This window comes from Dendrobium catenatum, unplaced genomic scaffold (assembly GCF_001605985.2).
Source record: "Dendrobium catenatum unplaced genomic scaffold, ASM160598v2 fragScaff_scaffold_631, whole genome shotgun sequence".
Lineage (NCBI taxonomy): Eukaryota > Viridiplantae > Streptophyta > Magnoliopsida > Asparagales > Orchidaceae > Dendrobium > Dendrobium catenatum.
In genome coordinates this window covers 107,475-133,624 of record NW_021319093.1, presented here as the reverse complement: position 1 = coordinate 133,624, position 26,150 = coordinate 107,475, and the positions used below count along the sequence as shown (strand labels likewise).

The window sequence follows — 26,150 nt, the reverse complement described above, 5'->3', positions numbered from 1 at the left end:
ATGAGAACACTGAAGCCAGCATTCTCCATGAAAACCAACTATTATTGCAAGGAATCTTAAATCCTGTTAATAATCTGGAACCGCATGAGAATGATTAGTACAGTTTGAAGCCAAACTTTGAAAGATAACTATGTACTTTGGTCCATGGTAAGTTTAATACAGCTTTGAAGGCAAAAGTTAGAGAACTGCAAGCCATGAAAATCTTGACTAAACTTAAAGCTGCTTTAAAAAGCTATAAGAAAGCCGTTCCAACCGAACCCTAAATTCACTAGATTTCTTGTCCAGAAATGAAGTTGTTGGCATGGGAAAATTATTAGGTCCGGACACCGGACGTAGAGATACGTCCGGACGTCAATAAAATATCGACACGTGAATATTCAATATGTTTAATGTGTCCGCAGAACTTTAAGCCAATCGCACCAAAAACGCAATTAAAGCACATGTAAAGCACAGTAAAAAAACGCAACTAAAACGCAGGTAAAACGTAAATAAAGTGCAAGTAAAGCACACAAAAAATGCAACTAAAGTGCACTCCACGTGTCAAATTTTTAGTGAATGTCCGGACGTATCTCTACGTCCGGTGTCCGGACCTAATAATTTTCCGTTGACATGAAGGTTAATTAAAGCATCAAACAAAAAGGGCATAGAAACTCGGCTGAATATAGATCAGAAGCAATATCAATTTTTAGCTGTATTTTACTACTAAAACGTTGTCAATCAAATGTACAGGAAATTGAGCTCCGGCTGTGCATCGCCCTCTACATCACTCAGACGAGCAAGGCAATAACAATAATTTAAATAAAAAAATAATAAAAAAAAAAAAAGAAAGAACAAGCATGTGAAGCATAATATGTTCTGAGAAATTACAAGGAAGCCAAAGCAAGATCTGCCCATGCTAAAGGAGAATCCTTGAGAATGGCAGCTGCGGAAATATCAATTCCATTTTCGAGAACAGCGGCTATTATTTGCATGGATGGTCTTCTTGAGGGATCAGGATCAATGCAGAGACTAACCACACTGCATATTATAGCAAGATCATCAACCTTCACATCCTTTAATTCAGGATCTACCAGCTTTCCTATCTCGTCTGGATTCTGAAGGTACTCTGCAGCCTGCATCAAACACGACAACACATTGAATGAGTTAATTCTTGTGTTATTTTAATCAATTATCTACACAAAAAAAATGAAAGATTTTTTTTTAGATCCAACTAATTGCAAGGGCTTTAGTACAAGATACATGTTGTATAATCACAAAAGGAAAAAATGAAGGCACCAAGATGGACACTTACACACATCAGTTATTAAGTGTTGTAGAGGTGTGCAACAGTAAGGTTGTGTGGGCTCTTAAAATTCATGACTCGGTCTCCCTCTCTTTCGGGAGAGTTTTAACGAATTAAGTTTTAGGATAAATTTTCAAAAGACAGATTTGATTTGAAATAAGACACTATCCAAAGATTTCACCCTCATTTTATGAAGACTTTATATTTGAGTTTTGGTTCCTATAAGTGCAAGCCCCTAAGTTAATTACCCATCCCGATAATGAGAGAGAACTTCCAATTAAGGCTTTTCGTCGATCTGCTACACAATATGTATATGGCATATAATAGTAACATGCGTTGAAGAATTTTATATTTAAAATTAAAAATTTCACCATCTTGCACTTAAAGGGGATGATGGGGGGAGTGATGATGGACCCGATCAACTCGATCAAGATCCCATGGTTCCACCACCCCGGGCCATCATAATCCCTGGTCTACTTAGTCAGAGGAAGTAATTGATCCAACCTGACAAAAATATCATTGCCGACATCCATGGGTTTCTTCGTCCAAAAGTACCTTGTAGACCTGGGATGGATATTTGTCTAAGGGGACAAATTTGAATCCACCTTAACTGACAGGGGGCTTTGTGCCCTATCAATTATATTATATTAATTCATATCTCAAGGATTTAGTACCATTGGGGAGCTTACAGGCTCTGACCATGACCGTAATTTAGTAGTACCATTTGGCAGCAAACCACCTGATTCAGATGACCCTAGTCATAAACGTTTACTTGTGGTATCATTTGGTGGAAAAAATGTCGATTAGAGGACATGTGCCATGTCTTTGCTGGCAGAAGACTGTTTGGGAATGCATCAGTTGGGTTTTGGTTTAAGTGTTTAGGGTCCATATTTTGCTTTAAGTGTTTTGATGATTAAGTTTGATTATAAATATTTGGGTTTTGGTATTTTACATTTTCATGGACATTTGAGTGATATTTGCTTGAATATTTGCGGTCTCCTTCAGTTGAGATTTTCTATCAACATGGCCATCATTAGAGTATTAATGAACAATTGCATTTCATTGATCAAACCTTGTCGACTCTATCTAATTGCCGACATAAGTCGGGTTTTTTGCAAGCATATATTCCTATTCACTATAAGCATAAAGGAAATGATTATTGTAGTGTTTTGCCAACACTGCGCGACACACAAATGGCTAGAGCAATCCTCTATGAACATAAAGACTCCGTGCATTGAATAGCGCTCTATGCAATTGTGTAGGGAGATACGATAGTCTTTGCATACAACGGATGCAAGCATTTATAAACAAGTGTAGAAGATTCATCATGTATACGAAAACTGACTTGAGAGTTAAAGATAAGAAGGCATAGACTTCCGACGCATGCAACACTCCACTGCAAGCAAATACAGAAGATACACAATAGATATAGGCTCCTACAAACATACACAATGCACATATTTGGAACACATGCGAGTCCCTACAAATTACTATGGAAAACTTCTTATTCACACAGCAATCTGCCTAAGCAAATGTAGATTCCTTCTCTACGAGCAAGAGTTGACATGCAATGAACGAGCATAATGACTTATCAATAGTCATCACAATGAATGCAACAATGTTTTAAGATCAACTTCATGACATAAACAAATGCATTCAAACCTGCAAGCAGTGAATATTGAAATTGACGGTAATCTTCATGAGCTCCTACAAGCTGCTGTAGAAGACCCATTATACATTCAATATGTATGTTCTAGAAGCAAAATACAAAGAACTATGATGGACACAATTACCTATATGACAAAGAAGGAGATTCGTTAGTACACTACAATCCCCATACAGAAAGCTAGCAATAATTAGTGCACGACAGTCTACCTGTATAAAACAGTTGACAACTCTATTCAGAAGTTACTGCGCTATGCCACTAGATCCACAACATCTATGCAAACAGACAGAAGGCGTTTACAAATATTCTAAAATATCCCCGCACATGCACTATAATATGTATACACATAGGTACATAAAAGGAGGTATGCAATCATAAAACCCGTATGGGCCCTGGTGAGCGTGTTATTAGTACACACGTGACATATAGGGATGCTGTGCAGGTCAATAAGTGAATTCAAGCTCGAACCCGATCCTACTATGCTGGTCAATGGGAGTAAATAGGGTTTGAACCATTAAACAAATATACGGTTGTGGCGACCGATATATTTGTCTTAATACATTCATATTAGGCCTTCAAGGCCTATAACAATAAAAATTCACCAACAAAGACATAAAGCCTACGAGAAACCCGATCCTCGATCAACAGCATGGTCGAGTTGACAAGGTTCAGTCCATAAATGAAAATGCCCCCAAACACCCCAATGATGGCTGTGTTGAATGTAAATCTCAACCGGAGGGGTTAATTCAAAATATTTCAAGCTCCACCCAAATGCCCATCAAAATCCAAAACTACACAAGTTCTGAAATCCAAAAATCATCAAAATCCCAATTTGAAAATATTTAAAATTGAAATCCAACCATAGAACACTTAAAGCAAAAATCCATCCAGCCACTGTCATAGTTTGCCAAGATGGACAAATTAAAATTTACTTCAGCTCATATAGAGCCAAATAACTAGTCGAAAATATCATTATGAACCATTCTCAAACAATCTCCTGTTAGTAAGGACGTGATACGTGTTCTCTAACCGGAGGTTTTACCACTAAATTACACCGTAAGATAAACGGTTATGACCCGGGGACCTCTGAACCGAGTGATTTTGCCGCCAAATGGCACCACTGATACCGATTATGGCTAGAGCCAATACGTTCCTTAGCGACATCAAATCCTTGAGATATTAATCAATAGGATATGATAGATAGGGTATAAAGCCCTTTGTTAGCTAAGGTGGATTCAAATTTGTCCCTTTAGACAAACACCCACCCCGGGTCTACAAGGTACCCTTGGACGAAGCAACCCATGGCTGCCGATAAGGATCCTTCTGTCAGGTTGGGTCGACTACCTCCTCTGACTAAATAGACCAGGGACCACGATGGCCCGGGATGACGGAACCATGGGATCTTGATCGGGTCCATCATCCATTCCCCCACCATCCGCTTTAAGTGGAATATGATGAAGTTTCTGTTTTAAATATCAATTTTCTAAATCTCCAAACTCTTCAAATACATATGCCCAATGCTGCTACTATATGCCAGATAATACGTATCTTTATGTATCTAATTGACTCCTAGCCTTAATAAAAAGTTCTCTCTCGTTATTGGGAGGGGCAATTAATTATAGGGGCTTGCGCCTATAGGAAACCAGAACTCGGATCATAAAGTCCTTGCAAAATGAGGGCGAAATCTCTGGGTAGTGTCTTATCTACAAATCCATCTTCCTTCCAAAATATATCCCATAACTTAATCCGTTAAACCCCCCCCCCCAAGAAAAAGCCAAAGCAGCGAAGGACGGGGCCGAATTTTTGGAGCCCACAATGAGCATATAAAACAAATATCCTGTTCGACATCACGACCATATATTTGCTCGATAGTTCGAACTGTGTCAACTCGTAATAAACCGCATAGAAAAATTGGATTCAAACTTGATTTCACTTATTAACCCACGCAGCAACCTCAGAAGTTACATGTACGCACATGACACGCTCGTCGGAGCCCATGCAGGTATACAATTACACATGCATTTTCTTATATTATGCTTACATACTTCCATGTGCATTTACACTTTTATTTGCATATTTATGCGCTTGCACGTGCACTTCTGTATTTATGTGTATACATGTTGTAATATATGTGTGGAGGCATTTTAAAATGTTTAATTCTGATCAGTTGTACGGTCGACTGCCATTTGAACATGCATAACACTTTATTTGAGAACTTGTAGATGCCTTCTGTCCGCTTCTACGAGTGTTGTGGATCCAATGGCGTGGCATCACATTATGAGTTGTTTGCTGCTTTAGATAGGTAGACTCTCGTGCATTAACAAATCTCCTGCAGCTACTGTTGCAGATGCTGACACCTATTGGAGGTCTTATATATTTACTAGTGGATGACATATAATGCATATAGCGAGTCTCTTACAGTAGCCCGTAGACGCTTACATTTGTTGCACGTCATTTGTCTTCACTTGCAGGAGAGCAATGTATTTGTTTGACATTGAGTGGCAATCGATTGCGAGGTGTTATAGCATCCACTGCTTATTGGTCATCACCCACATATATGTATTACTGTGTATATGACGCATCTTCCATTATCGTTAATAAGCATTTGCATTCGTCACAATCTTCTATTTCATGCTTGTAGAAGATCCATCACACCATGCTTGTATACAATATGCAACGTGCATTGCAGCTTGTTGCATACCCTTCTTGTTGCTTGTAGGGTTGAGTACATTTACTTGTACTTTGACATTGACGGCAAGGCGTAATCACATTCACCACTTGTCTTTCATATTCATTGTATATTGGTCGTCATCATTTGCGAGAATTTGGTATGTGTTCGTTTGTAAATTAACTGACATCGATGGCAAGGAAATTAACTTCTTCATAACTTCTTTGTTTTGCTTACATGGATGTCGACACTACATTCATTGCACGTCAAACTCAATTGTCTACAATGGACTGACATGTTTACTTGCAAACTTAATTGATATTGATCATAGGGATATTATTGTGTTTGTTGCATGATGCTTGCCTATGTTCGTAGGCAATGTTTTCTTTGCTAATGAGCTAGTGCATTTGACTGCATAGAAGTTATTGTAGGAGTCCATCACATTCACTATGTGTTATCTCTCCTCACTTGTAAATATTCAATGAATTTACTTGCAAGTTGATATTGATTGGAGAGGGGTCGTCACATTCACAGCTTATATACTATCGTCGCTCACAAGCATGCCCGCGTACTTGTCCAGAAGCTTATATGTTACCTTCTTCGTGCGTGATTGTAGGTAAATCACCATGTCATAATCTTCTTGCAATTACCTATGGGTAGGTTGTTGTTACACATCAACCCTCATCACTTATAAGAGCTTGGTATTTATTTGCAATTGTTGCATGTCGCAGCATGTATATCTATCTGTGACGCTTGTTGATGTTCATTTATGGGGAGTCATTGTATTTGTTTGAATATTAACAACAAGGAAGTTGTCACACTCATTGTATATCTTTTGTATTCTACTCATGAACACAATGTCGCAGTTATTGCAATTATCTTTGCTCATTCGTTGATATGATTAATCTGATCATTATACACCAGCTGCAATTGTTCATGTATGGGTTATAGCATACATCCAAGGTTCTATTTTGTTGGCTGCAACCGAGTTGCATATTTCCTTCAATTTTATTAATTTATACATGTAAGTTGTGTTGATGTTTTGCCACTAATAGGTCCTTCATTTGATTTTTTTTTGTTTTTTTTGAATGATCATAATTATCACTTAATGCTTGTGTTTTCATCGTGATCGTATATTCATTGATTTAATGCCCATTTCCTTGCTTATTAGTTCACAAGCTTTGTTATCTGTCTGCATTGTTCAAATTCCCTATGTCATATTCATGCCTTATATATTTGTTCAAGTATAGTCCCATGCTGTTTTGTTTAGGTTCAGGTCCTCAGTATTCAATTTAAGTCCTCTGTTCACCGCGGCAACCTTCAGGCGTCTCACACGTTTAGGGGAAATCCGAGAATTGGATTTCCCCTCCACACTACAAGAGCACTTCATGTAGGTGTCAGGCAACACTGTGGACGTATTGCTTCAATCCCCGCCACGCAACGAAGCGCTTAAGTGTCTTCACGATACTTGTTTGAAAACATGCAATTGCTTTCCCTGCTGACACTGAGGCGCATGTGGGTACTTAAAAGTGTCCCCACCACACTATGAGAGCGTGTACAGGGCCTACCCACCTTGTCGTAAGCGTCACACCAGGCTCCCTCCTACTGTGCTACATGGGCGCGCATATGGGGTCCTCCGGCTAGCCGCAAACGCCAAGAGAGAGGTGTTTTAAGTTTAAGGAATTATACCTGCATGACGACGGTTGATGGCGGTGGTGGCGGCAAAATACATAATAAAATTTTCTTTTACCCTTTTTTATCTCTATCATTTTTTGTCTTATTTCATCTTTTTTTTGTCATTTTCCTTTTTTTTCTTTTCTTTTTTTGAACTTCTATTATTTTGCTTCTTTTCGTCTTTTTTAACTTAATAATGATAATACAAATAATAATACTAATTAATAATAATATTAATTATATTATTAATAATAACCATTGCTATTATTAGTGTAATAACTAATAATAGTAATAATAATAATTAATTACATAATAATAACAAAACATAATGATAAAAAATTGAAAAAGATTTTTGCCTTAATCTATAGTTTCTAAACAAATAATTCACATTTCTTAAAAAAGCAACATGAGATGAAATATTAAATAAATTCTAGATGGTAACAAAGAAGTGAAGACTTTCCATAAAACAAAGAAGTGAAGACTTTCCATAAAACATGAATGCTGATGTGATTAGCAAGAACAAATGCGTATTAGTATGCTACTCCCACTAGTAACGCATAAAAGTAAAATTGGATGATTTTCCATATTAAATAACCATTTTTAGCATCTTTCCTACAAAGAGAGAATGCTGTTGGTTTTTTGGAGTTAAATGGAACTAAGGAGCGGTCAATGTGCATCAGAGTGAAGCTACCATCCATAAAAATAATCGTTCATAAGGGTTTTCAATCATTCAATAAATGCGCAAGCCTTAAATTAACTGAAAATGTTATTCTACCACTAAGGGTAACTTTGAGCTGAGTTCAAACTAGTTGAACTTTGTCTCAAAAATACTAAAGTTTAGCTTGACTCAAAAGTCAATTCAAAATGAAAGTATACATGAGTCCAGCTAAGCTCGACTCAATATGATTTGATTTTCAACGAACTCTAAATCAATTCAAACAATAGTGCCAAATAATATTTTGCTAAAATTCATTGGGATATATATATATATATATAGTCGGCTCAAATCATTGGGGTTCTGTTACAAATCAATTGTAATCAAGTGCTACTGACTAAAGATAAATTAGCTGAAATGACTTACCCAGTCAACCAAGCATCCTCTCTCTTTGCAGAAAGGATGTCTTCTGCTTATTATTTCTAGTAAAAGCACTCCAAATGAGTAAGTGTTGCACTGAATATCCAGTTGTCTCTCTGAAGAACCAACTAAACTATTGAAAGAATATCCACCGCTAATCTGATCAGAATTGTTCTCTGATTTTGATAGAACCATTTGCCAGCTATCAAAATCAACCAGCTGCAAAAATAAAGGTGTGATTAACGAGGTCCGCCTTAAATCTTTCCATGCTTTAATGGAGATGTTGCAAAATAATAATAATAAGAGATATATTAATAAAAATGCACCAACTAATCATAGGAGATTAAGCCACCAAAGATATTAGTCATTTTAACCTTATTATTAAGGCATTTTATTAAATCCCCAGCCCGGAGGAGTAACAATGTAACATTGAAAGTTTACATTAAGTTGAAAGTTGGTAGTAAAACTCAAGTCAAAACTAATGATATGACTCCAAATTTGAATTTAGCTAGTGCTTAATTGGGATTTCTCAAGAAGTAACACGTCACAACCTAGTCCGATTCAGGTGAATTGTAGGATAAGTAACGCACTAAGGCATCATAATTTAACTAAACTGTAGCAAAAAGATAACAAAGGTAGGCTAGGACATCATCTTTAAGTCATGTGACATAAATAAACTTGATTGTTGTAAAAAGTAAGCAAATGTTGACTAGGCCTGAAATTAAGATTAGATTTGGCCAATTGAATTTGAAAACTCTGGATGTAAAGATATGATTGATGGATGCTATGACAATACATATATATTACTTTCTTACAAGAAACAAAATGGATGGAAAGGGGAAAAAGCAAAAGATATTGGGGAAGTTTACAAGTTGTACATTTTAAAGGCTAACAATAGGAATGGGTTGGACTAGTAAAAGATAAATAGTTGGAAGATAAAATTGTGAAATCAATAGAGTTAGTGATAGGGTGATTCCTGTTAACATAATTATTGGGTAGGAAATTTTGAATGTGGTTAGTGCATATATTTCCCAAGTAGGATTAGAATATAGTTTAAAAATCAATTTAGGGAACCTAGATGAATTATTACATTGTACACCTGCTGAAAAAAAAAACGAATAATTACTACGGTTGATTTAAACAAGCATATAGGATCTAGTATGATGGTTATGAGAGGATGGTGATTATGAAATTAGAGATAGAAATACAATGAGAAGCTATACTGTAATAACCTAGAATGGGCAGAGTCGAACAGCACCGGGTCAGCTAAATTGGTTCACGTCATTTGATTTCCTATTCAAGCAATCTTGTTCCTTTAAGATGGAGATCAAATTTAGGTCATCGGAGTGAGCGCAAGAAAGAGGGGGAGTGGCGGCGAGAAAGGGAGCTCGAAACAAAGGTCGGATGCAGCACGTGTGAGCAAGGATCGAGGAGGTGTTGTTCGGCATCAACCTCCTATCACACGTAACACATAGAAAGGAAGGCGAGTGGCCATGGTCTTGCTCGATAGCATCACAGTTTGGTGGCTATGACTACCCGAGCAGTAGAGAACGATATTTGAATGGAAAAAGGACCGACTTGGTTGATGATACCTTGATTTCACCTCCTTGCTTAGGATTTCTTCGTTTCCTTCTTGAAGGGGAAAGAAGCACATACATCTCATTCTTTTCCCCCTTATCATGCTATCATCCCCTTCATCCATTTGATTTAGAGTATGTTGAATGCCATGTGCTGGAATGAGAGGAGCTTCATCATGATTGGAATTCTCCACTACTTATGGTCTCTAATGGGTAGGTGACTCCTTACTGAGTAAATGATAAACGTACCCTTCTTTGCTAGGGGCGCATCCCTTGCTACTTGTTCAAAGTTTTATTTATTGATAGCACAATATTTCAAGTGACCATTTTGACATGATATTACAGTTAACTCTACCATGTTACTTGTTATGTAAATGCCTAGATAGTTCACATGCTTTATTCTGGCTACTTTGAATAATTCTCTCCCATATAAATATGAATTTTGTAATGTATATAACTGTGTTAATAACTCGTTTTAAGCACAATTATTGAAATACAATATGTATATAATACAAGCTTGAGTGTTTGATGCTTGTAAATGTCGGTATTTAACCCTATTGGATATTGGATAACTAGACCAACAGATCCTCAGAGCGAAGACTCTATAGAAAATCATTGGATTTCCTTGGGATTTGTGCTTACCTTTCCCAGTAAGATATTGTAGTAAACCGACTACAAATATTTATAAATATACATCTATTGATATACAAAGATCAATAAAAAATAACTGATGAGTCATTGGTGGATGTATAAATATCGTATATAATTATATATACATGAATGTATTTGTAGTTTAATGAAATGATTATTAGTTGTTACAAGTAATTATTTATGAATTATGTTATATAAGAAGCTTTAACAAATTAAATGCATCCAAAATCTCATATCATACATTCTTTGAAGCTATTATAATATAGTGTTTATTTTTCTATTGTATCCCTCTTTTTGCTCATACTTTATATGATGCCTTGCCATTTATGTTTTGCTTGGTAAGGTTTTACCTACTTAGTTTGTTCTTACAAACTCACACCTATACTTAATAATTTCAGGTTGCTAGCTGTGTGATGAGGATGGTGGAATAAGTTAAAAAATTGTGAAAAATGATTTAGGGTTATATCAATCCCTATATAATGCTTAGATTTTCTTTAATATAAAAATTATAAAAAGTTTACTTAATATATGCAAGTATACGTGCCGAATCAAATAATATAGTGATAGAATAGAGTATCGATCCCACAATGAATAATATTTACATGCAAATACTAGTAATGTCTACTATAATTACTACAATTATAATACTCAATAAAAATAAGTTTTGATGGAAATTTAATCACTTAGTTTAAAATTAAAAAAAAAATTAAAATGAAAAACTAGTTAGATAAAATGTTTTTGATTGATGGAATGAAAATACAATATATTTTATAATGATTCTATTTTATATTGATGCTATTCAGAGCATATGCATCATCGACTACTCAGTCAAACGTGAATAGACAAAGGACAAATAATCTATCACCCTATAAAAATCTTAGAAGAGTGAGCAAACCATGTACTGTTAAAACCTCCTCGGTATAATTCATCTCTATAAATTTGATTTATGTCAAGCATTATGTCTATGCTCGCATCATATCAATTCAATATATCTGGTTGTGTCTGCTTTCCTATTCCTAGGCTCCATATTACACTTGATATTAACTACACATATAGTCACTATGTGCATTAAATGAAGATATGGCACATTAAAAATATCATTAAATTATTGATGAAGAGAATTCATTAATATCCATATTCCATTTACATCATCAATCAAAAACTAGAGAATTTAGTCAAACGTGAAGAACATGTGAAGCAAACTCATTTTCATTAATTACACAAAATAAAGAAAGCATAAAAGAATAAGATATAATCGGATGGGTTCAATGATCTCCTCTACACTCCTTGAATTTACGGAATTGCTTCCACAAATATTGACCAAACAATCTTATGAAGTGGATCTAGTGCTCTCTTAATTCTCTTAGTTGTCACTCCTAAGAAAATTGCAGAGAAGCACTCTGAAGATTGAAATCAACTAAGTGATTGAACTCTCTTACTAACATAACAAATGGATTATTTATAGAAAAATATAGAAAACGAATTCTGGCACTGCAGCGCTCGAGACACTTGCACCCATAAAATGAACTAATATCGTATCGCTGAAGGATTTCCTCAACCGCGGCACTTGCTGCGTGGGCCTGCTGTTTAGTGAATAGTCGCGTCGCTTCGCTGGTAGCTCATGTCCTGAACGGTTATAAATGTAGCGCTGCGGCGCTGCTGACAGTTGAGCACTGCGACATCCATGTGGCACTCCCTTGGCTTGGCGGCACTAGAAATTGGTGTAGCGGTGTTGTGTAGACGGAGATTGGGCATTGCAGCATTAACTCCTCCGATGCTGTTAAACAGAGACTGGGCACTGTCATGTCTATATTGGGTGCTCCGACAGTGTCAATGATGGTGTCACTACGGTGTAATGTCTAATGCCGTGGCATTGTACCATACTTAAAATTTTTGCATATTTCTTACATTTTCCTACACAAGCACAACTAAAACAAAACAATTTCACTAACAATTTAACATATAAAATATAACATTATTTACACTCATCATTATGCTTGAAGAATAATATATAGTCCCCTTGGCTCTATCGATAACCATTGAATAGCATAACCTTTGAGAATCTTTCATATCAAGCTCTAGGCGTCTTCTTTAGCCCATATAGAACTTTTTTTAACCTACACACTTTGTCACCCCTAGATTTTTTCTTGGATCTTGGTGAAATCTCTATAAATATTTCTTCCTCCAACTCCCCGTGTAGGGATGCATTTTTGACATCCAGTTGTTCCATATGATAGTTATAATTAGTTGCTAGTGAGAGCAAGATCCTCACAGTATTAATCTTGGCCACAGGTGCAAAAGTTTCCTGGTAGTCATGTCATACGGCTTGCCTCTTCTTGCTACCAGTCTTTACTTATACATTTCCAGTGTACCATAAGCTTTGTATTTCACAGTTGCAGCAGATTGAATTTTTCCCTACCAGCTGATCGGTGATCTCCCATGCATTATTCTTCTCCAAGGCCCACATTTCATCTTTCATGGCACTTTTTTAATTTTCATCAGATAAGGTCTCGAAAATATTATTAGGAATATGAATATCATTTAGAGTGTCCAGAAAATTTTGTGTGAAGGTGAGAAGTTATAGAAGGATACAAAGTTGGTTATGGGGTACAAGAGATATTTTTTGGTGAACTTGTGTTTACCTCAATTTTAGGAAACGGTTCAAATTCTTGGATTTATTCTGAAACATAGTTTGGATTTGTACGTCTAGAATATTCTTTTCCAAACCTCATGTTATCTATGATAGCTTTGTCATTCCATGACGCCTTTTTAATTGTCACCATTATTGAGCCATCAACAACCTTTGATTCTAGCATACCCCTCGTCATCCTTAGCGCGAATGAGAGAAATGATTTCATTTAACGAAGGTGTCTCCTCTTTGCCAAGGATTTATCTCTAACCTGATCAAACTCCTCATTTAATCCATCAAGAAAATCATATATTTTATCTTTCTCAATAAAGTTTTTCAGGATAATAGCATTTTATGGACATTTTGTCTCTATGCATCTGCAATTATCAAGTTATTGCCACAAGCTTTGCAGGAGAGTGGCATATTCCACCACAGTCTTACTTCCTTATTTTGTGCATCCTACCTTGACCTTAATCTCAAAAATTTGAGCAGCATCCCAAGCTTTTGAGAATATTTGTCCTTGCGGCATCTATATGTCCTTTGCAGAATAAAGGAACATAAAAGTATTACTAATTTTTTGAGTCATGGAATTTCACAACCATGACATAATTATGGAGCCCGCTTCATCCCATGCCCAAAAATTATGATCTCCTTCTTTTAGTTCAACCGCAAGGTGGTGATTCATCTTTCCTTTCACTTTCAAATAGGTCTTCACAAATTGGGACCACTTTAAATAGTTCTTCCCATTTAAGCGATAGGACAATTGCATAATTTGGAGATATACTCTTCCTTGGTGCATCATAGAGTCCTCTATATGGTCAAAGCTTTGGGAGGAATTAGCTTCAAACATTGTGGTGGCAAAGGTAGCAATAAAGGTTGTGTTTGTTATAGAACTAGTAGAAAAAATAAGTGAAGGACAATAATAAAGGCACGACAGCAAAATAAAAATTTTGTTTTAAGGCTGCGGCAGGCTTCAGGGATGCACAAGAGGCTCCAAACTTCAACCACCTGCCTCCTCTTACTTGATCCATCCAGACACACGTAAGAGAAGAAACTCTAAATCCAGAAGCTCACAGGAAGAGGTCATATGCTCGGCTCCATTGCCGATCCTCTTTTGTACTCGGATCATCCCCAGGCTTACACGCAGAAGGCCTCTGCTCCGCTCGAAATTCCCAAACACTCGATCAGTCTTAGTCATACGCAGGAAGAGCTTTGCTCCCTCCATTCTTCTCCTTTACTTGTTCGACCCCCAAGTAGGCACGTACGAGAGAATACTCATCTCCGCTTCTTCTGGCCGCAAGCACGAAAAAGAGGGCACGAGCAGTTTAGACTGCTCGACTCTCGCTTGATCTCCAACAGCAATGAAGGTCGCTTGCTCCTCTCTACTTCCTTCGATCCATATATCCTAGCGATCCCGGCAATGAAGGTCGGTGGTGGGAATCTGGCTCTGATACCTTGTTAAATTCAGAGAATCTGTGAGGGAAATACTTAATTTTATTGCACAAATATGTCCCTATTTATGGATCTATACAAGATATCTTAATAAAGAAACAAATAATTATAGAATCATGCATAATTGCCCTGATATAATCCTTACTAAATCAGCCACATAAATATGGAAGGAGACCAACGTGATCCAAGTGAGCCTCTCACGGATCCTCATCCTAGCTGTGATCAAGTGCCAATGGACGGTTGGGATTTAACACATGTATTGAAGATAAAGTGACTAAAAATAGATTTAGGTAATTTATGTGTATAATGAAAAGTTCAAAATGCACCTGTTAGACAAGTTGATAAAATTAATGTCAAAGGATTAGGAATGAAAAGATTATAACTAAGATTTTAAGGATAGAAGTTATTTTAGATTTAAAACCTCAGACATCATTCAATAAAGATGAATAGAAAATGAGGATTATACATCAATCCTAAATAGTTAGGAAAAGGCTGATGATGATGGGAGCTGTAGATTAGAAAACCTTGAGCAAAATATTTTAGGATTAAACTAAATAAATAAATGATCGCCACCAAATTGTACTCAAAACATGCTATCAGAAAGTAAAAGGGCATAAGGAAGCTAATAGTAAGTTTTATGCAAGAAGAAATACATGATGCAATATTCACAATATGGATAATTTCAGGGAAAAAAATACTCAAACTTGACAAACTAAAAAATAAATTGACTGCTCATGAACATTTTTTTCAACCTTCTAATATTTTAAAGCTCAACATACAAGATAGCATGTTCACAAGTGCTTAAATGAACATGAATACTAGTGATTGTAACTATCAATGAGATGTCAATCTTAATCATTGTATCCAATTTAGCCAATTATGTGGTTATATCAAATTAAACGGTGTGCAATTAATGACTTTTTGGCATTTTTGCATGTCTAGCTTACGGCAGGGCTCTCACAAATGAGGAGTTATATAAGCCCGCAGGCTGTACTTATCACAAATTTGCCCACCTTTGGAGTAAAATCTTCTGTAAGATAAACTGCACCAGAGTTCAATTCTGATAAGGAAAATGGAGGATGCAATTCTGTATGCAAATACCTCAGGCTACTTGCAATACCCAAAGAAATTTTCATACGTCTAAACCAGGACAGCTGGCATCCTTCACCATCTACACTAGAGAAATTGCTTATGTTACTGACAGAACATAAAGGCATCACTAGTTATGATAAAAAAAAAAAAAAATGGTTCTAACTCACAATGAAGGTGCTCATATAGCGTTCCATTAGATGCATAATCAAAAACAAGCATCCTAGAAAATGGGTTGTTTTGCTTGCAATAGCCAAGTAATTTTGCCGTATTCTCATGATTTAGCCTAGCCATATCCACCAGCTGCAGTACAAATTTTTAGGTTAACACAATAGCCTTTAGTATCATATAAATTCCCAAAATATTTAAGACCTAATACCTTATTATGAAAATACAATTCAAGATAGTCTGTCCATTGGTCTTTCAAGATGCATAGAGATATTACAGCAATTTCAGGCCCATTCATCATAGTGCCTTTATAGACAACACTGTCAGGAGAAGATCCAATAATGTTACTGAAGTCTTCACAAGCTAGTTCAAGTTCTTCCCGGCTGAAACTACTTACATCCTTGAGCATCTCACCATCTAGAAAAGCATTAGTTCTATAATGATGAGCGTCACACAAAGCTATAATGAAAAGAGGAGTGTATTTCAAAATTCAACTTAAGGTTGCTACCACCTATTGATATAGTGATATGATCCCTCCAGTTTGTATTTCTCCTCCATGGCAATTGAATGTATGGCTTTCGCTTGCATTTAATGTATACAGTGGCTACTACTGTGATGGAAAAAAGGGACATTGTACAACCTTCCAATATAAGAAGCCATTTTGGTTGTTGTAGCTTTCGGTGCTTAGGTTCTTTACTTGATTGTCTAGACGTCCCATTGGCTGCTCCCTGTCTTTTCGGGAAACCGCCTATGATAAATAAACACAAGTCATTTGAGGACAACATGAATGAGCCACCATGGAAGAATTATTTTAATTTCTTTTAATTTAAGCTTATATTCTTATAAATAAAAATTCTAATTTCTAAATGATGAACAATAAGCTTGCTAATATGGAAAGACATAAAAGAAAAATAATGACGTCCCATTGGCTGCTCCCTGTCTTTTCGGGAAACCGCCTATGATAAATAAACACAAGTCATTTGAGGACAACATGAATGAGCCACCATGGAAGAATTATTTTAATTTCTTTTAATTTAAGCTTATATTCTTATAAATAAAAATTCTAATTTCTAAATGATGAACAATAAGCTTGCTAATATGGAAAGACATAAAAGAAAAATAATGAAATAAGTCAGCAAATTCAATCATATATTCATTTAGCTTATTTTGTTTACCACATATATGAATGGAGTAATAAGACTTTGTCTTCTCTCTTCTTCTTCTCTTCTTGCTTCGGTCCCCCTTTCAAGAGAAGATAATGTCTATTTATAGATTTCTGGAGGACATGACCCGTAAATTGGGTGAGAAGATCAAGGGACAATGGTGGTGGTTGGATGGATGACCGATATGATCCCTTGATTGTGGATCGTCGTCAGACATTTGAAAGTCTTAACGGATATCGGAATTCACGATCTGAGCTCGTTGGATTCGTCTCGTCGAGCCGTCGATTCGACTATAAGCACGTAATGTTTTTGAATTGTTGGGTAATCTAAATTGTGTCTCTGAACCTTCCATACAGTGCTTCGGGTCCCTGATTTGGACTCATTTAGGCTTGGATTGAGTCGAATTTGGTGTCGTTGGGTTTTCGCTATTTCCGAGCACGTTCAATCGACTGGTTAAATGAGGTTCGGATCGGTCCCCAGATTTTAATTTCAAAGGTTTCTCAACTTGATTTTGCATCGAGATTCCGTGCCGATCAAGATAATCTTTGATGGCATATCACTTCTATGTTTGTGAACTTTGCAAACTGGATTTAATATAATAAAGAGTGTATAGCATTCTTGAAGCGTTCACTTTGCTTTTAGAGTATGTGACATGACAAGATAAGAATATTGGGGTACTGGTTTTGATTACTCATGTTACAAAGGGATATTCATCAAATGTATTCTTCAATTTTTAGAAAATTTTTATATGGCCCTTTTGTTAGGAATTAGTGTTGAACTTATAATAATTGGTTAGTCTGCACCTTCAGTTTATCACTGGGATGTACTGCCTAGTTGTCATCTTAACACCATCATGTTTAAATCAGATAAAAGGTTAGAGGCAATATGTTGTGGGCGCCTAGCAGTCATCCATGTAAAAGATGATATATGGATGGGGTGTTCTTTCTCTTCTCTAGATTGCTGTTAGTACTTTCAACCACCCAAACCCAACTTGAGCTTAGCCTTTTTACCATTTTATGCCACCTCCTGCACTTCGGACTTAGGAATTCATTGGAAATTCTTGAGAAGAAATTGATCCCAACCACCACAAGCTCTTATCACCTCACTCTTAACCTAACCCTGAAAAAACTCTATTACCATCGGTTCTCTCTTCCCACTTCTCTAATCGCTCCTTGCTTACGCAGAAGCCCTTGGAAACTTACGCAGCAGCCCTTGGAACTTACGCAGAGCCTTGGACTCTTAATTTTTTCTAACTTCTCCTACTTCTGAGCACCCAATAGAGCTAGAACTTCACCAGCATAGAAGTATCCTTAGTAAAGCTAATCCTTGTTCCAATATGTGTTCCCCCTGTTCATTTGAGTCAGTTAATTGATTCATAATTGTGGATGTGAATCGGTCCAAAAAAATCATGATTTAGGTCCGATTTTTGAACCTTTATCTGCATACTTTATAGTCAAGGACAAAATCTGATGGTCATGAATGTTAACATTCCTCCATAGAGAATCTGGGAATTACCATCGTATCCTTTTTAAGTTTGATCGGCTTGTATTAATAACCACCCCTTGACAAAACTTGCATTGTGATAAAATGCCCCATTTTACTCTATTTTTCATATTTATGCCTACGAATAAGAATAAATAATGCCTTCTTTGAATCCTTCTCATTGGAGCGAGGCTCTAAAACAAAGCCCTACATGGGTCCTCAAGTTGGTTACCCATTGGTATGCATGCTTTACTTCGACTGGCTTTGCCCACCCATGACGACTTTGGGATGCCATATCCAGCCTATACCCACCAGCTTCCATGATTTTTAATGCAATCTGTCACGGGACTTGATGACCTTGAGGCGTGCGCATTTTGCCTCTGATTGCAAACTTCAAGCCGCAGATAGGAATTTACCGTTAGTCGCAACTGGTAAGTGAGCCGACACGTATTTAGGAGGATTACAGTAAGTATGAAGATATACGGTGATTAGCATTTGTAAATCGATTTTATCCCCCGATGTTGAGACCCACCCATATCCACCCACAAGGCTAGTGGCGACCATACCCATTGAGTATGGGGGTACATTGAGTGGGGTGTGGTATGGGTACCCAAGAAGACTCTGCTCTAAAAATGTTGAAGTTCCACTTCACCCTTCCTTGAACTCCTCCCTGGTCCTGCTGTATGCTGCCGAAACCTTCTCACAGCTAGCTGCTCAAACCCTCCTTGGTCCTAGTTGAACTGCAAGCAGATCAAATAGATCAGAAGTAAATGGTCCGATAAAGATTTTGACTAAGCCCAAGAGTATTTAATGATAAACTATTATAGGCGCTGTTCTTCAAAAAGAGATGTCAGAATCTAATCAACCTATTAGTGATGTAGATCCAATAACTAATTTACATAGGTGTTGGATAGTGAATTTGAAGAGCATTGATAGAGTTATTGAGGAAAATATAGAGTATGATAAAGATTGAGGGAAGAGTGTGAATGAAGATGAAGAAGGTAAAGAAGAGAGTGACGAAGATGAGACATGAGTGGGACTATTGTAAAGCAAACATATGCTAATTTGAAATAGGCTATAAAGTTATTTAAATAATTTTTCGTGTAATTGTGTTATACTTTATTGTCTTTAATATTTATTCTATTTAAAGTTGTATGTTATGAGGAAAGCTTATAAAATCGACTTCACCAGATAAGTTGCTGTAAATAAAAAATAGTTGTGGATTTTTGAAGAAACATCCGCAAAAATCTGTCGATATGTCAATTTTCCATAAATTGTTGGTTATGGTCCACTAGAAAAAATCAGTTGTATGTTTCGCCTAATAGTGCCTGATTTTTTTTTTGTGGATTGTGATTTGACGAAAATCATTTTTGACAAGGTTTTATAGGTAGAAAGTTTTTCATTGAAGCAGTGATTTGGCAGATAATGGCCCCATTTTGGTTGATTTTTCTGTTGAAATTAACAGTTTCCTGAAATGACATTTGAAGTCTTGATTACTCCATCTATATATGTGGTAAACAAAGATAAGCTAAATGAATATATGATTGAAATTTGCTGACTTATTGCATTATTTTTCTTATGTCTTTCCATATAGCAGCTTATTTTCATCATTTAAAAATTAGAATTATTTAAAGAATATTAAGCTTTAAATTAAAAGAAAGTAAAATAATTCTTCCATGGTGGCTTCATTCCATGTTGTTCCTCAAATACTTGTGTTATTTATCATAGGCGGTTTCCCGAAAAGACAGGGAGCAAGCCAATGGACGTCTAGACAATCAAGTAAAGAACCTTAAGCACCGAAAAGCTACAACAACCCAAAAATGGCCTTCTTATATTGGAAGGTTGTTACCAATGTCCCTTTTTCCTCACAGTAGTAGCCACGGATACATAAATGCAAGCGAAAGCCTACATTCAATTCATGGAAGAAATACAAACTGAGGGATCATTTCATATATCAATAGGTGGTAGCAACCTTAAGTGATTTTTGAAATCACTCCTTCTTTTATATAGTTTTGGTGACGCTCATCATTATAGAAAACTAATGCTTTTCTAGTGTGAGATGCTCAAGGATGTAAGGAGTTTCAGCCGGGAAGAACTGTGAACTAGCTTGTGAAGACTTCAGTAACATTATTGGATCTTCTTCCTGACCAGTGTTCTTATAAAGGCACTATATGAATGGGCCTGAAATTGCGTAATATCCTCTATGCATCGGTGAAAAGACCAATGGACAGACTATCTTGAATGTATTTTCGATAATAAGTATTTAGGTCTAATATTTTGGGAATTATATATGATATAAAGGCTATTTGTAAGCCTAAAAATTTTGTACTGCAGCTGGTGATATGGCTAGGCTAAATCATGAGAAATACGGCAAATTACTTGCTATTGCAGCAAAACAACCCCATTTTCTAGGATGCTTGTTTTTGATTATGCATCTAATGGAACCATTGAGCACCTTCATTGTGACTTAAACCATTTTTTTTTTATCATAACTAGTGATGCCTTTATGTTCTGTTCAGTAACATAAGCAAATTTCTTCTAGTGATAGGATGGGTTGAAGGATGCACAGCTGTCCTGGTTTAGACGTATTGAAAATTTCTTTGGGGTATTTGCAAGTAGCCTAGGTATTTGCATAACAGAATTTGCATCCTCCATTTTCCTTATCAGGAATTGAACGTTCTGGTGCAGTTTATCTTACAGAAGATTTTACTCCAAAGTGGGCAATTTGTGAAATAAGTACAGCCTGCGGGCTTATATAACTCCTCATTTGTGAGAGCCCTGCGTTAAGCTAGCATGCAAAAATGCCAAAAAGTCATTAATTGCACACCGTTAATTTGATATAAACCACATAATTGGCTAAATTGATACAATGGATTAAGATTACATTCTCATTGATAGTTACAATCACTAGATCATGTTCATTTAAGCACTTGTGACATGCTATTCTTGTATGTTGAGCTTTAAAATATTTAGGAAGTCGAAAAAAATGGTTCCATAGCGTCAATTTATTTTTTAGTTTGTCAAGTCTTGAGTATTTTTTCCCTGGGAATATCCATATTGTGAATATGCATCATGTATTTCTTCTTGCATAAAACTTACTATTAGCTTCCCTTATGCCCTTTACTTTCTGGATAGCAATTGTTTTGAGACAATTGGGGCGATCCAATTTATTTATTAGTGTTAAATCTCTAAATATTTTGCTCAAGTTTTCTAATTCTACAGCTCCCATCTCATCAGCCCTTTTCCTAACTATTTAGATTGATGATAATCCTCATTTTCTATTCATCTTTATTTAGAATGATGTCGAGGTTTTAAATCTAAAATAACTTCATCCTTAAAAATCTTATTATAATCTTTCATTCCTAATCCTTTGACATTAATTTCTATTCAACTTGCTAACAGGTGCTTTTGAACTTTTCAGTATTTACACATAAATTAACCTAAATCTATTTGTAGTCAATTTATCTTCAAACATGTGTAAATCCAACCGTCCATGCACCTTGATCACAGCTAGGATGAGGATCCGTAAGCTGCACGTGGACACGTTGGTCTCCTTCCATATTTATGTGGCTGATTTAGAAGATATATCAGGGCAATTATTGCATGATTCTATAATTATTGTTTCTTATAAGATATCTTGTGATTAGATCTATAAATAGGACATATTTGTACAATAAAATAAGCATTCCCCACAGAATTCTCGAATTTAACAAGGTATCAAGGCCAAGATTCCCTACCACACCACTAACCTAGCCACGCCCCCGACTTCATTGCACAGACGCTATAGGATATATGGATCGAAGGGAAGTACGAGAGGAGCAAGCGACCTTCATGCCGTTCGAGATCAAGCGAGAGTCGAGCAGTCTAAACTGCTCTCGTCACTCTTTTCGTGCTTGCGGCCAGAAGAAGAGGAGATTGAGTATCTCTCGTACGTGCCTACTTGGGTCGAACAAGTAAAGAGAAGAATTGGAGGGAGCAAAAGTCTTCCTGCCCTTTCCATGGGTATGACTAAGACCGATCGAGTGTTGGGAATTCGAGCGGGCAGAGGCCTTCTGCGTCCAGCGTGTAAGGCCTGGGGATCCGAGTACGAAAGAGGTCGCAATGGAGACCGAGCATATGACCTCTTCTGTGAGCTTCTGATTTAGAGTTTCTTCTCTTACGTGTGTCTGGATGGATCAAGTAAGAGGAGGAAGGTGGTTGAAGTTTGAGCCTTTCTGTGATCCCTGAAGCCTGCCGCAGCCTTTAAAACAAAATTTTTAATTTTCTGTCGTGCCTTTATTAGTTGCCTTCACTTATTTTTTCTACTAGTCTATGGAACAAACACAACCTTGATTGCCTACCTTTTGCCACCACAATGTTTGAAGCTAATTCCTCCCAAAGCTTTGACCAATATAAGGACTCTACATAATGCACCAAGGAAAGTATATCTCCAATTATGCAATATTTCCTATCGCTTAAATGGGAAGAAACTATTTTAAAAGTGGTTCCCAATTGTAAGACTATTTGAATGAAAGGAAAGATGAATCCCACCTTGCGGTTTGAACTAAAAAAGGAGATCATTAATTTTGGGCATGGATGAAGCAGGCTCCATAATTATGTAAATGTTGTGAAATTCCATGGCGCAAAAAAATTAGTAATACATTGATTTTCCTTATTCGCGAAATGGACATAATAGGAGCCGCCTGAAGGACAAATATTCTCAAATCTTGGATGCTGCTCAAAGTTTTTGGAGATTAGTCAAGGTAGCGGAATCGCCACAAAATAAGGAAGAAGACTGTGGTGGGAATATGCCACTCTCTGCAAAAGCTCTTGGCAATAACTTGATAATTACAGATGCATAGAGACAAACAAATGTCATTAAAAATGCTTATATCCTGAAAAACTTTATTGAGAAAGATAAAATATATGATTCCTTGATGGATAAATGAGTTTGATCAAGTTAGAGATTAAGTTCCTTGGCATAAGAGGAGACAACTTCGTTAAATAAATCATTTCCTCTCATTTCGCGCTAAGGATGACAAGGGTATGCTAGAATCAAAAGTTGTTGATGGCTCAATAAATGTGGACAATTAAAAAGGCGTCATGGGAATGGACAAAGCTATTATATAGATAACATGAGGTTGGTAAAAGAATTATTCTAGACGTTACAAATCCAACTAGTTTCAGAATAAATCCAAGAATTTAACCGTTTCCTAAAATTGAGGCGGTAAACACAAGTCACCAAAAAATCATCTCTGTACCCCCATAACCAATGTATCCTTCTATAACTTTCACCTTCACACAAATTTTCTGGACACACTAAATGATATTCATATTCCTAATAATATTTTCGAGACCTTATCTGATGAAATTGAAAAAGTGTCATTGAAAGATGAAATGTTGGGCCTTGGAGAAGAATAATGCATGGGAAGATCCCGATCAGCTAGGGAGGGAAAAAAAAAATTTTTTTCAAGGGTCTACGTGCAACTGTGAAATACAAAGCTTATGGTACACTGGAAATGTATTAAGTAAAGACTCGTGGTAGCAAAGGAGCAGCCGTATGGACAGGGACTACCAGGAAAACTTTTGCACCTGTGGCAAATGAATACTGTGAGGATCTTGCGTCTCACTAGCAACTAAGTATAACATCATATGGAACAACTGGATGTCCACAAAGATGCATTCCTACACGAGGAGTTGGAAGGAAGAAATATTTTATTTAGAGATTCACCAGATCCAAGAAAAAAATCATAGGGGGACAAAGTGTGTAGGTTTAAAAAAAAGTTCTATATGGGCTAAAGAAGACGCCCTAGAGCTTTGATATGAAAGATTCCAAAGGTTATGCTATTCAATGGTTATCGATAGACCAAGGGACTATATATTATTCTTCAAGAAAATGATGAGTGTAAATAATGTATATTTATATGTTAAATTGTGTAGTGAAAATTGTTTTTAGTAGTGTTGCTGTGTAGAGAAAATGCAAGAAATATGCAAAAATTTAAGATAGTACAATGCCACGGCATTAGACATTACACCGTAGTGACCACCATCATGAAACACTGTCGGAGCACCCAGATATGAACTGACAGGCCCAGTCTCTGTTGAACAGCATCGGAGGAGTTAATGCTGCAATGCCCAATCCTCTACCACAACACCGCTACATCCATTTCTAGTGCCGCCAAGCCAAGGGAGTGACCACATGGATGTCGCAGTGCTCAATTTCAGCAGCGCCAACAGCGCTACAGTTATAACCGTTAGGAATGAGCTACCAGCGAAGCGACGCTGACTATTCACTAAACAGCAGGCCCACGCAGCAATGCCGCGGCTGAGGGAAATTCCTCACATACATAATTATTCATTTTATGGGTGCAAGTGTCTCGAGCGCTGCAGTGCCAGAATTCTTTCTATATTTTCTATAAAATAATCCATTTGTTATTAGTTAAGAGAGGTTCAATCACTCTAGTGGATTTCAATCTTCAGCACGTGCTTCTCTGCAATTCCTCTCTAGGAGTGACAACTAAGAGATTGAAGAGCAGCACTAGATCCACTCATAAGATTGTTGGTTTCAATATTTTGGAAGCAATTCCGGTAAATTCAAAGGAAGTGTAGAGGAAATCATTCAACCCATCCGATATATCTTATTCTTTTATGCTTTCTTTAATTTGTGAATTAATGAAAATGAGTTGCTTCACATGTTCTCACGTTTGACTAAATTCTCTAGTTTTTGATTGATGATGTAAAGGATATGAATATTAATGAATTATCTTCATTTCAATAATTTAATGATATTTTTTTAATGTTGCCATATCTTCATTAATGCACCATATGACTAGTATAGTGTAGTTGATATCAAGTGTAATGTGGAGCCTTTAGGAATAGAAAAGCAGACAAACCAGATATATGAATTTGATATGAGTTGCGAAAGCATAGACATAATTGCTGACATTGAAAAATCAATTTATAGAGATGAATTAATACCGAGGAGGTTAACAGTAATTGGTTTGCTCACTCTTCTAAGATTTTTATAGGGTGATAGATTATCTGTCCTTTGTCATTCACGATTTGACTGAGTAGTCGATGATGATATGCTCTGAATAAACATCAATATAAACAATAGAATCGATTTATAAAAATATATGGTATTTCATTCCATCAATCCAAAACATTTTATCTAACTAGCTTTCATTTTATTTTTTTTTTAACTTTTAACTAATGTGATTAAATTTCCATCAAAACTTATTTTATTGAGTATTATATTGTGAGTACTTATAGTTAGACATTACTAGATTTGCATGTAAATATTATCATTTGGGATCGATACTCTATTCTAGCACTATATTATTTGCATTCGGCACGTATTACTTGCATATATTAAGTAACTTTTTGTATAATCTTTTAATTAAAGAAAATCTAAGATTATATAGGGCATTGATATAACCCCTAAAGTCATTTTCACAATTTTTTAACTCTATTCCATCACCTCGATCTACACAGCTAGCAACGCTGAAATTATTAAGTATATGTATGAGTTGTAAGAACAAACTAAGTAGTAAAACCTTACCCACAGCCAAACATAAATCTCTCCTCTTCCCAAT

The 26,150-nt window shown here is 36.3% G+C and overlaps 1 protein-coding gene across 2 annotated transcripts in view; it reads right to left on the bottom strand.

Moving 5' to 3' along the window:
- Positions 1 to 662: 662 nt before the first annotated feature.
- Positions 663 to 26,150, bottom strand: part of LOC110102955 (probable LRR receptor-like serine/threonine-protein kinase At1g63430) — a 29,206-nt gene continuing 3,718 nt past the window's right edge. For both annotated transcript variants that reach the window (XM_020831478.2, XM_028695407.1), the window contains 6 exons: positions 16,443 to 16,679; positions 16,143 to 16,348; positions 15,934 to 16,066; positions 15,688 to 15,845; positions 8,372 to 8,584; positions 663 to 1,112 (listed from right to left, as the gene is read on the bottom strand). In XM_020831478.2, the coding sequence (XP_020687137.2) occupies positions 864 to 1,112; positions 8,372 to 8,584; positions 15,688 to 15,845; positions 15,934 to 16,066; positions 16,143 to 16,348; positions 16,443 to 16,679 (1,196 nt within the window). In that variant the 3' untranslated portion in view covers positions 663 to 863. The remainder of the gene's footprint in view (positions 1,113 to 8,371; positions 8,585 to 15,687; positions 15,846 to 15,933; positions 16,067 to 16,142; positions 16,349 to 16,442; positions 16,680 to 26,150) is intronic.